Source organism: Symsagittifera roscoffensis, chromosome 5 (assembly GCF_963678635.1).
Source record: "Symsagittifera roscoffensis chromosome 5, txSymRosc1.1, whole genome shotgun sequence".
NCBI lineage: Eukaryota > Metazoa > Xenacoelomorpha > Acoela > Convolutidae > Symsagittifera > Symsagittifera roscoffensis.
The window spans coordinates 52,762,548-52,775,328 of record NC_087066.1 but is presented as its reverse complement, the minus strand read 5'-3'; the positions used below and the strand labels follow the sequence as shown (position 1 = coordinate 52,775,328).

The 12,781-nt window shown below is 37.8% G+C and overlaps 2 protein-coding genes across 3 annotated transcripts in view; one reads left to right on the top strand and one right to left on the bottom strand.

The window, feature by feature from the left end:
- Positions 1–9,924, top strand: part of LOC134846553 (dynein axonemal heavy chain 6-like) — a 115,031-nt gene extending 105,107 nt beyond the window's left edge. Inside the window, exons 54-65 of the mRNA XM_063863938.1 lie at positions 110–283; positions 634–918; positions 1,185–1,425; positions 2,109–2,209; positions 3,320–3,421; positions 4,320–4,556; positions 5,074–5,244; positions 6,666–6,752; positions 7,067–7,252; positions 7,958–8,119; positions 8,801–9,086; positions 9,544–9,924. Coding sequence (XP_063720008.1) covers positions 110–283; positions 634–918; positions 1,185–1,425; positions 2,109–2,209; positions 3,320–3,421; positions 4,320–4,556; positions 5,074–5,244; positions 6,666–6,752; positions 7,067–7,252; positions 7,958–8,119; positions 8,801–9,086; positions 9,544–9,647 — 2,136 coding nt within the window. The 3' untranslated portion in view covers positions 9,648–9,924. The remainder of the gene's footprint in view (positions 1–109; positions 284–633; positions 919–1,184; positions 1,426–2,108; positions 2,210–3,319; positions 3,422–4,319; positions 4,557–5,073; positions 5,245–6,665; positions 6,753–7,066; positions 7,253–7,957; positions 8,120–8,800; positions 9,087–9,543) is intronic.
- Positions 1–12,781, bottom strand: part of LOC134846552 (centrosomal protein of 41 kDa-like) — a 604,453-nt gene that overhangs the window by 510,749 nt on the left and 80,923 nt on the right. The gene's annotated exons all lie outside the window — the stretch shown is intronic.

Genomic DNA, 12,781 nt, shown 5'->3' with positions numbered 1-12,781 from the left:
TAGATAATTTTTAAAGTGCGAATACACCAAGTGATTTTTCACTTATTTAGGTCATACAGTTTTTTATTTTTTAATTAGCAGAAATTACTTTCAAACAATTACATTACAGGTGTGGGCGAGTGAGCCGGGCGAGACTGACCCAGCGGATGAGGTGGAACACGACTTCATCAACCCAGAGGAGGGCGAAGAGCCCAAGGACAAGGCGGCCGAAGAGGGCCACTGGAACAGACGACTGACAAGCTTCCAAAAACTCATATTCATGAAGATGCTAATGGAGGAAAAGGTTAATTTGATCACGTGATATTGGTAGACAATCATGTGACAAAATAGGACATTCAACTGCTTTTTTTGGGGAATGGTTTTTTCTCGTAATGAATTGAAACTTAGCATCTTCTCGGTGAAATTTATTTTGCGTTGTAGCTCGAAACACAATCTAGGTTTGCAGACCTTCAAGCAAAATTGAAATTTGAGAGCTTTTTTTGAAACTGAAAGCTTACCAACAAAGTGAAATATTTTTTCTACGAAACTTTGTGAATCAATTGTCAAATAATTGAGTGAGATTAGTTGAATGTGTACAGATATTCCTAGAAAAAAAATGAGTAAGTTTCACCTGTTCAAATATTGCTATTACAGGTGGTGTTTGCGGTGACTGACTTTGTGGTACAACACATGGGCAAACGCTTCATCGAGAACCCCCCTGTGAACATCGACATGCTTTACGAGGACATGAACAACCGCACCCCCCTCGTGTTCATCCTCAGCACCGGAAGCGACCCGATGGCCTCCTTCCTGCGCTTCGCCCGCGAGAGGGAGTACTCGGACAGGGTACATGCCATCTCTCTCGGCCAGGGTCAGGGACCCATCGCGGAGAAATTGATAAATGGCGCGATGGAGTCGGGCGACTGGGTGTTCCTACAGGTAATCATACTGCTCTCATTGTTGTCATTTTTTTCTTAATCTGTTTTTGTTTTATTTATATTCTTGTTGTTGCTGTAATGCCATTTTCCTGATTGCAAGTTTCACACTAACGAATGATGAAATTAACAATAACCTGTTCTTTTTAGTTATTTCTACCTGTTCCAACGTTTTATTATAGAGTTTTCAACTGACCAAACCTATCAAAAAAACGATCTGTTCTTTTTAATTAAATTAATTCTATCTGTTCCAACTTTTGCCATTTACAGAATTGCCACCTGGCGAAGAGTTGGATGTTGAGTCTGGAGACTATAGTGAAGACTTACGCGGAGCCCTCTACCCAGATCCACAGGGACTACCGCCTCTTCCTCTCCTCCATGCCGGCCCCCTTCTTCCCCGTCACTGTGCTGCAGAACAGTGCCAAGGTCACCAATGAACCCCCCAAGGGTCTGAGGAGTAACATCAGGAAGGCATTCGCCGAGATGGACGCCTCCTACTTCAATGATCACAGTCAGTTCCTCAGTTGATTATGTAACATCAGTTGATTATGTAATATCAGCAGTCATGTGTAGCCCCATAAAAAATCAGAATCGGTCTTTAACTTAGATAGTAAAGAAACGCCACAATAAACAGGAATAGATGGCTTTGGCAAATTTTTTTAAAGCTTTTTGCGTTGAGTTATCGTTTATTTTTGAGAATTGAGTTTTTTGCTAAGCTAAAATATGCTTGCAAAATATTTCACTTGATTGCTCTGTTCAAATCATTTTTATCTTAAACCCATTTTACCATGATTCAGTGCGAGGATGAAATAAATAAAACATTGAGCCTTTGGGGGAAGGGGGTTAACCTAATCTTAAGATAGAACTTGGAGCCAATCAAATTTGAGTATTTACCGGCGCTATGTTGATCCAGTGGGTTTTGGGTACTTTTGATTAATTTGAGGGGTTGGATGTTAACTTGCTTTAAAATTTTAATGTGAGAAGCTTGCATAGCTTACGCTGCGTGAAATTAAAATAACGTTCTAGAAAACATTTTTGATCATTATTGGAACCATAATTATTTCTTCCAGTGTTTTCATTATTGGAACCATAATTATGTCTTTTATTATGAGCGACAGCTTGCCTGAATTGTTGAGATTTTTTATATTATAATTGTTTATGAGGAGAATTCGTGTTGATTTGATGTTTTTTAAGTCCTGGGCATGAACTGGCGCAAGATAGTGTTTGGTATCTGTTTCTTCCACGCCGTCATCCAAGAGAGGAAGAAGTTCGGACCCCTCGGCTGGAATATCCGGGTAAGGATCAACCCACCTGTTAATGAAGTTCATTTATTCATGCAAAACGCACAAGACTTCAGTTCATACAAAACCGAGTAGCATATAAGTAATAGCAGAAAGTTGGAACAGACAGAAATAATATAAAAGAGTCAATGAGACATATTTGAGAACGTTTTTTGCACGCAACACTTAGTTTTCCGAATGAAAAAAATTATGTCGCAAGGTCGTTTGAAAAATCCAGATTGCATGCAAAATTTGTTCAATTTTGGCAGGTTGCTCTTTTAATTTTGTCTGTTCCAACTTTTTGCACCTCTTTTTAAGAATCCATTGTGTTCAAACTGCCTTTTGCACTTGGCTCAATATTAGGAAAATATAATTCTTGTTGTTTTTTGCCATTAAACAAAAAACTAAACACCGGGGGGGGGGGCGTTTTTCGAAAAATTTTGAAAAATGTTGCCTACTTTTTTGATCAATTTGTCGACCAATTTTGATTATCGGAAAAGGTACTATAAGGACCCCATTTTGTCAAAAATTTTCTGCTCCGCAAGCAATTTTTTTGCACAAAACAGGCAAAAAAGGCGTTTTTAGGCTCTTTTTGGAAAATTTTGACCAATAAATTGCGTTTTTTCGGCGCGCGCTCCCCCCTCTAAAATTAGTTATATTGGCGCCAAAGGAGCCTTTAGAAAAGTTTTAGTCTCGATCAGCCGAAAATGAATGTCGTAAAGTTATACAAAGGGGGACCTTTTCGAAAAATTTGGCAACCAGAATTGAAGGTGGCGGTCGCCAAAACCCGACCCCCACCCCCCTCGGTACGCTACTATTTGCAATTTAATTTTGAACACCTCTGATCGATACGCGTATCTTCAATTGAAAATTGAGTGATGTTATTTTGAGTGTAAATAAACCCGCCGAAGTATAAATGAACTGCAAATGCGCAGAGTATATAAACCAATCGAAAAGTTACATCATTGAATGAAATTTACATAACTTTCGTAACTGTTGCATAATTGTTGCATAACTATTGTATAACACTTACGTATTTTCGGCTGGTTGATACTTCGGCTTGTTGATACTTCAGCTGGTTTATATACCACCGTTATTTTATTGTGTTTGTTTGTGTTGCTGTAGTATGAGTTCAATGACCCCGACAGAGAGTGTGCTCTGCAGAATCTGAAGTTGTTCTGCACAGATGCCATTCCGTGGGACACCCTCGTCTATATCACAGGAGAGGTCAGTCCACCAAATCTCTGTCCTTCATTTGGACATTGTTAGGTATCCCATCCCTCTATGGAACCTACAGGTATAGAAGAAGTTCCACTCCTGCAACGGGCTAAATTAATGGCTGAGCGCATATTTTGTACCTTCTAACAAATCGTCCAATTTTTTGCAATATGAGGACAAAGAGTCAAAAAAATCTTCAAGTTTTTGAGTGGTAACGTTGCAGTTGTTAAATCTGGGATTACGTCATTGACTTCGTACCGGGAAAACATGCTCAATCCTATGAAAAAAGTCGTCCGTAACAGTCATAAAAATGAAAGATCACACGGCCTTGTGGTGCAGATCACAAATCGAGGTCGGTTTACTGGCACATGGGAGAGTTTTATCAGATTCTGGACATAAATTGCTGACCTGAACCCGGGAATGTAGGAAATATCCTTAGCAAAGTCTGTTTTATTGACAGCTTTTGTTGTTGTTGATTGTAATGATGACGCTGAAGGCTTTACGACCAATTCTTGTCTCAAAGATGGACTGTGATCGAAATGCTTGGCAGATTAGATGCGTCTTGTGAGCTCGTTTGAATTTCTCTTTACTCTTCAAATCTCACACAAAAATAGTCAGGGCGTTCCATATGTAACTGCTCCATCTTTTGTTTATCATATCAGGGGCGGATCGAGGATTTTACGGAGGGAGGGGGGCATTTTTTGGTAAATTTTGATTAAAAAACCGCTTTTTTGGCGCGCTTCCCCTCAAAATTAGTATAAATTGGCGCCAGAAGCGGTTTTAGAAAAATTGTAGGGTCAGTCAGCCAAAAATGGAATACTTAAAAAGTACCGAAAGGAAAAATCGTCCGCCACCCCACGACCCCCCTAAATCCGCCCCTGTATCATATTTATTTGCTGTGATGTAGATCACATACGGAGGCAGAGTGACTGACAACTGGGACCAGAGGTGTCTGCGGACCATCCTCAAGTCCTTCTTTGGGAAGAACACGCTGGAGGAGAACTTCAAGTACAGTTCCTCAGGAGTCTACTACTGTCCCCTCAAGGACACCATCGAGGAGTTCCGGGAGTACATCGAGGCACTCCCCATCATCGACAATCCAGAGATATTCGGAATGCACGAGAATGCTAACCTTATGTACCAGGTACGCATTTCCCCCGCATATCGAATCTAAAGCAAAAACTTTTTTATTATCAAGTTAAAATCTTTCTCAAACAACAATTTAGGGGAGAGGATCTTAATTTTGATTCAGTTTTAATGGTGGTTCGTCTAATATATTTGAAGCAGGGTATCATTTTGTTGTCGTTACCTATTTTTGAAGCCTATATTCAATGCAGAAATTTTGGAAACTGCTATTGGATTCAAACCATTCTTACGGTCCATGCATTTTTGAATCAACCTGTGTTTTCTGATAATGATCATGGAGGCAGAATATGGAGTTTTAACTAGTTAGTACAAGGCAAGTATTTTGTTAGGAATGTTAAAATGTCCGGTTTTGGCATAAAAACTTGATGAAAGCTTCGTACTCATTTTTGCAATGAACTGGAAATTGCTAATTGTGCTAGCTTGGTGAAATTTTTTTTAACCCAAAGAATTGATATAAAAAAACGGATCGGTTTGATTTGATTCCTGCAACACAGTTCGATTTTTTATATTTCCAGATTACCGAAACGAATCTACTTGTGAACACAATCTTGAACGTGCAGCCTCGAATGTCGGGTGGAGGCGGCGGAAAGAGCAATGATGAAATAGTTTACGAACTAGCCGATAGCATCCTCGCAAAATTAGCGAGCGTGCTAGACTTGGACCAAGCTCGAGCCGACATGTTTGAGGTAACATCTCTGCTCTGATTGGCTGAGAATTACTTAATTCTAATTGGCTGTTTGAAGTGTGAAATCATTAACGGTTTTCTTTTGCTTTTTAAGCTGGACATCGATTTGTTCACATTCAAAGTATGATTTGTAAACATTTTGATGTTTTTTTTTCTAGAAAAAAAGTGCAAACTTAAAACACTTTAAGCACCTTTTCACTGCTTCATTTATTTGTTTGCATTTTTTTCTGGAGAAATCAAACATTAAATGTGTTTCTTGTCCAAAATGTTATCGATAAAGTTGACTCTTTCAGTTGTCTTAAAAAAGTTCAAATGTTTTTATGTTGGCCAATTTATGTTGACTCTATTTTGCACGTGGTTAACTAACAGAAGAAAACCAAGGTACTAACCTTTTCATCAAACTCATTCATTAACATTATTGCACTAGTTATAAGGACATAACCAGAATCCTTTCCATGATCAAAAGCCTTCTTGGATAGATTTGTTTCGCAAAAAGTATTTGTAGGTACCACGATTTTTTGTTGCTACAACGCGGTGTTAGTCAAATTTAGAGGGGTTGTAAAAACATAAACTAAAAAACCCAAGGTTCTGTTCTTTAACTACAGATCATTTATTGGCTCATTTTAGACTTAAATTATCGTTGGAAATTGCAGTCAACAAATTTCTGAATGAAGTTAATTAACCCAAAACCGCAAATTTTGAAAGCTGAAACCATTAATTCACTCATTTAAGCGTGTAAAATTTTTGTCATTCACGCTATGTCAACGTTATCAATGAGAGATTAATTGGAACACGACTGATCGTATATCAGGGCAAAGGCCTGAATGTTCCGACTGTCCCTTAATTAATATCGAATAGTTTTTGTGGGGAAAAAAATATTGAAAACCTATACATTTTGGGCAATATCCAAGTGTAAAATTTTGAGTCGTACGAAGTTAATACGACCAATTAGCTAGCCTCGATTCAATTTGGAACGATTGTGTTGAGCGAAATAATTCGCCTCGCATAAATAATTCGTGTTACGCTCTCAGCGTCATGAGTAAACTCTTCAAAGCGCGCATAATTTAGTTCAGAACATGGGAAATTTGGCAATTTTCAAACCCCCAGAACTTAACAAAAAATTATCGGAGGTGAAATATCTTTTGACATTTGAACTCAGAAAGTCGATATCTTCAGTGGGGAATAAAAAATTTCTGTTAAAAATTATTATTTCGATCGGTGAAAGTTTGACTGAGTAAAAAAACCACACCGAGCATAAATATTCTGTTTTCTTCGATAGTCGGAACAAAAATTAGCCCAACACTTAAGGCCAAAGATTACCTGGAAGTTAAGAAATTTGTGGCCAAAACATTTAGCCAAAGAACAAACCAATGATTAAACAGAACTTAGAAAAAATGAGGCCAACGCATTGAATTTTTTCAGCCCGATGCAAAAGGACGAATGAATTCTTTGACTACTGTGTTACAACAAGAGGTTGCAAGATTCAACAAACTCCTCAAAGTGATCCAGGTATGAGCTCCCATCTGACATCTCATTCTAAAAGGCATCTAGCTTGATCTAAATTGACATTTTTCTTTATAGTTCTCATTTTATAAAACCTAATAATGGAAAATGGAATTCTAAAATGTTTTATTTGGTATAAAATTTTGAAAATTTTGTTGTGTTTTCTTTAAGTGGAATTGATTTGCATAGAAAGTTTGCTTTTTCTCGAAAAGAATGCATATGTATTCTGTATTGGCTATAAGTTTTCGAATCAATTTTATACCTACAGAAAGAAGATTGATTAGCTGGTGTTTTTTGTTCCGACTTTTTTCTCTTTGCAGACCACTCTGAAGGAACTGCAGAAGGCGATCAAGGGGCTGGTGGTGATGAGCGAACAGCTGGAGCTGATCTACAAGGCCTTCCTGAACAAACAGGTGCCCAAGCAGTGGGAGAGTGCGGCGTATCCCTCGCTCAAACCACTCGCCTCTTGGGTCAAAGACCTCACCCTCAGAATCGACTTCATCAAGGTAAACTACCATCGCCATCTTAATCGTAAAAGTGGCATTGTGGCGCTCAGATAGTGATTGTGCCCAGCAAACATATGATTGCGGGCTCAAATCGCACTTGCGTTGCAATTTTCCCGGTGGGCTCTTGCAAGTAAGTCATAGCTTTATGGGTGCTGGTTATATGCGCTCTTGTCAGTCTAAATTATTAACCTTTGGGTTAGTCCTCCGGCTTGGTTGACTAAAAAAGCAACACTGTTTGCGCGACAAATAGCATTGGAGATGATGCTTCAATAATTTGCTTACACTTGCCCAGCTGTATTTACATTCGGCACGACTGCTTCAGTGCACATGAATCAGTTTTTGTTGCTTAATGCGGATTTTTAAGACACCCATAACTCAAATTAAATTCACTAATCAAAATTGTCGCTGTTAGGAAAATTATAAGTATTCGGTTGTTACGAGTTGACCACTTCGCATACAAAAAAGAAGGTTTCGAACTTTTAGAACAGAAAAAGGTTGTCGCGGGAAATGTCCTAAAATGATAAAATGAATGAAAATAAAACAATGGTGTAAAATTTTCAATTTTTATTCTTGATAATTATGTTCAACAGTCTTATTATTAAATCAATGATGCAAACAATTCTGATAAGTGTGGAAAAAGAGCTGGGAAAAAAGCGAAAGTATCAACTTGATCATGGGCGAAGTGTGTGTGTTTGTGTTGAATAGAACTGGCTAGTGTACGGCATGCCCCGCTCCTTCTGGCTGTCGGGATTCTTCTTCCCCCAGGGATTTCTGACGGGGGTGCTGCAGAACTTCGCCAGGAAGTATGACTACCCCATCGACGTCCTCTCCTTCCACTTCCACGTGCTCCCCCACTACAGAGACCAGGTCAGTCCATCTGGCAGTATACTAACTACTGTTAGTTAATAAGTTATAAGTAGTAAAAAATACTGATTATCAATAGTATGGCTTCTACAGCTTCAGTTTCCACTCTTCGTGATCTGCGGTCTTCATTTAGACAACCTTTCAAGTAGACAAGTCATCAAGTAGACAAATACTACATTATTCAATCAGAATTGGGATAAGAAAAGCGAATGTATATGCAAGAAAAATAGTGGTTAATGTGGTATTTGTCTACTTGATGACCTGTCCCGGGTCGAGGTGGGGACTTATGTTGCGACCATATTGACTCAAAAAAGCTATGTTGCGACTGTGCGCGATCCAAAAAAGGTATGTTGAGACCATTGCAATTCAAAATGGGTATGTTGCGACTTTGCGCAATCGAAATGTTTGCGCGACTTTGCCCGGGCCAAAAAAAACATATTGCGACTTTGTGCTACTCAAAAACACAATATATCGTCTACTTAAAAGGTTGGCTACTTGTTGCTGTGTAAACAGGAAATCAAGTGTCACCCATTTGTTGTTATTGTTTTTAGTTCCGCTTAGTAGCCTAATACTTAATTTGAATAGCCCAGTAAAAGAAAATTTGTGATAAAATTTGAAGTTGCATTATTGTGTAATATTATACGAGATTAACTACAAAATAATGGCCCGTATCTTTTCGTTCAGGAGGATTGGTCGATCGCCATGTCGTCCATGAAGTTCGGCGAGGAACTGGAGATGGACCAGGCCACTCCTGCTCCCGAAGACGGAGTGTTCGTCCACGGACTCTTTCTGGACGCCGCAAGCTGGAACGACAAACAAAACCAGTTGGCAGATGCTATTCCGGGAGAGATGAATCCGACGATGCCCATGATCCACATGGAGCCCAAGATGAACTTCACAGCACCAGACGAAGACTACATTGCGCCTCTGTACAAAACGGCCGCTAGGGCTGGTGTATTGTCCACAACAGGTAAGTTTTAACCAGTTTTTTCTCAATGAGAAAAGTTACTGGTTTTGTACATAGTACAAAGTTTTTTATTCCGATCACTATGTAATAATAGTAGTGTTTAGATGTTTATAAGAGTTTAGATGTTTATAAGATTAGCATTAGCACATGCGTTTCGTATAATGAAAAACCCAAAAATTGATTGCGTTCAAATATGATTTTTTAGCGTTTGAATTTCTTTAAATTCAATTTAACCTTCTGTTGGCTATGTTTCAATTAAGATAAGAGAGTAAGAGAGTTTTTTTGAAAATGGTGGTATAAAAACCAGCCAAAAATTCATAAGTGTTATGTAAGTTCTGTAACAATTAATTAACAGATACGAAAATTATGCTATTTTCATTCTTATGATGTAACTTTTTGGCTGGTTTATTCACACTCTTTGAACAGTTCAAACTTGAAAAGTTAAAAAAAAAAATTCCAGGTCACTCGACGAACTTCGTGGTGGCGATTCACCTGCCAACTTCGCAGACTCAAGACTACTGGGTCAGCATGGGAACTGCACTTCTCACACAGCCCGAAAAATAAACAACCGAACAGCAAAAACAACAACAAAAGCCCAGTATAAATTCATTCATGAACCCGCAACGAGTCAAAATTCTTAACATATTTTCAATTTTCAGCAAATTTTTTTGCTTCGCATTTGGGTTTGCTCATCAAGACGAGATAGGTGTAAAAATGTGAGATATGTCTTAAGTTAGCTCTGTACAAATGCTGTAAATAGTATAAATTTGAATTGGTAGTTGCAAGTATGTTAATAAAATGTATATTTATTAACTCAAGTTTAATTCATTCTTCGCTCTCATGCTTTCCAGCGTAATTATAAGTCGATTCAAGTGAGGTAGAGGGGTGGTTTTTGAAAAATTTTCTAATGCCCCTCGAACTGATAAAAAATGAGAGGGAAAGGAAATTCACCTTATTTTGTCGTCTTCGAATCTTGTGCCACGCTCGAATCTTGATATTTCCGATTCGTATTGACATTTTTATTGTTTCGACCATTTGACAAATGCGGAGAAAGTTTGTATTCGGGTGTCTTTTAATTTTTGTTTTCCATGCAAAATCAGGCGTTACAAACACTCATCGGAATGAGTCAAGTGATATATCATAAAAAAGCTCTTTCAACTGTGATTCGAACGACATTTGAAAAATGTTTTCAAAATGTTTTCTCAGTAATGAGAAAAACCAGTTTGAAACACTTGGTCTAATTTTAAACTAATAAGGTGAGGCTAAGCAGGCTTACAAAAGTCTATTTATGCTCAATTCGTATTGACGTTCTTATTTTTCGACCATTTGACAAATGCGGAGAAAGTTTGTATTCGGGTGTCTTTTATTTTTTTGTTTTCCATGCAAAATCAGGTGTTACAAATACTCATCGGAATGAGTCAAATGATATATCATAAAAAAGCTCTTTCAACTGTGATTCGAACGACATTTGAAAAAAGTTTTGAAAAAGTTTTCTCAGTAATGAGAAAAACCAGTTTGAAACACTTGGTCTAATTTTAAACTAATAAGGTGAAGCTAAGCAGGCTTACAAAAGTCTATTTATGCTCAATTCGTATTGACGTTCTTATTTTTCGACCATTTGACAAATGCGGAGAAAGTTTGTATTCGGGTGTCTTTTATTTTTTTTGTTTTCCATGCAAAATCAGGTGTTACAAATACTCATCGGAATGAGTCAAGTGATATATCATAAAAAAGCTCTTTCAACTGTGATTCGAACGACATTTGAAAAAAGTTTTGAAAATGTTTTCTCAGTAATGGAAAAAACCAGTTTGAAACACTTGGTCTAATTTTAAACTAATAAGGTGAGGCTAAGCAGGCTTACAAAAGTCTATTTATGCTCAATTCGTATTGACGTTCTTATTTTTCGACCATTTGACAAATGCGGAGAAAGTTTGTATTCGGGTGTCTTTTATTTTTTTTTGTTTTCCATGCAAAATCAGGTGTTACAAATACTCATCGGAATGAGTCAAATGATGTATCATAAAAAAGCTCTTTCAACTGTGATTCGAACGACATTTGAAAAAAGTTTTGAAAAAGTTTTCTCAGTAATGAGAAAAACCAGTTTGAAACTGTTGGTCTAATTTTAAACTAAAAAGAGAGGCTAAGCAGGCTTACAAAAGTCTATTTATTCTCAATTCAAGTCAGTTTGATTTGTTTTACTCGAGTAAAGTTAGTTTTGGAGTTTTGTAATGCCAAGTTAGGATTTAAAAACTTAAAAACTCAAAATTTTTTGAAAAAGTTGAAAGAATTGGCCTATTGTGTTTGCAATTGGCCTATTGGCTCTTTTCCCTACTTTTTTCATATTTTTAATTTTTTTCTCTCACGTTTTATTATGGCTGAATGCGTGATGTTACAATGTAAAACATGCAGAACAAATCTTTTTGTAATTTATAAGACTAGGGTTGAAACATTCTGTGCTACTTGAACAGTAACCGGCTACACTTGTTCTAAACTTGTGTACTGTTTCTGATTGGTATTGGAGTTTAAGCAGTAACCAAAAAAGCAGTAATTCAAAACAGATAAGCTGCGTTAGGCAGGAGGATAAGCAAACTGCGCATAGGTTTGAACTAATTTTTATGAGATTGCCTTCGGCGTGGGTCCCACTTCCTGTTGAACCATCAAAAAGACAAAACTTCGGCTGTCAACTTTGTGTTGGCTATCTATCAATCGTTGCTTCTAAAATAATTTATTTATATTCACGACATGTTCGTTCGTTTGCTCGAAGACTGTATTTATCCATTTTTTCTAGATTCAATAAATGCCAGAACCAGTATTTTGTCTATCAACACGATCTGCGCTTCGACCCGAACGACTGGGTGGTAGAATTATTGTCCGCCGAACCAAAGGCACAAAACTCCGCTTGTGCAACTTCAAGAATTAGTGACAAAGCATTCTTATTGTCATCTGATTTCGCCCATAGAGGTTACCTTAGAGGCGACAAGATAGAACCTTTAACTCTCACTTAGAACTCTCACTTAGAACCTTTAAGCCCCGCCAAATACAGATATGCTGGTGTAGAAATGATAATAGACCAAGATGTTTATGAAGCACAGTCAGGATAAAAGTCAGAAAAGCATATCGATGATGTAAGTTGGGTACACCAGGTCAAATACCGTTATGAATTCGAATCACACTGGCCTACAAGCAAGTAGACAGCCGATAAACAGGCGATTCAAATCCTTGAGTCAACTACCATATAGAGGGAATGGTATCCTCACCATTGTTGATTAACACCAAAATGCCGGTAAAAGTTAAGCGCGTCCTCAATAGAATATCAAAATTTCATCATTTCCCCCATCGAGGCTCTTCGGACCACACTTGCTTCAAACAAGTTCTAGCCATGTTATTAAGGTTCCGGAAGCATCAATATGAATTATCTGCTGACATACCACTACACCCGACATATATTCTGAGCTCGCTACTTCTCCAAATAGGCACAATCCTTAAGTCGAAAAACCGCTCGATACAATCAAACTTTCCTTTCCAGCAGCAGTTTCTGCAGTGATTTAGAATTCTATATGAAAGATTACCTTGACTCGTTAAAACACCCAGAAAAAAAATATATTATTTGTCATATTAGTTGTCAGCCGATGGGAAAATAGAGAACTGACAAACAATGTTACCTAGCGCACGGCACGGTCTAAAGCGTTGTCTCCTTA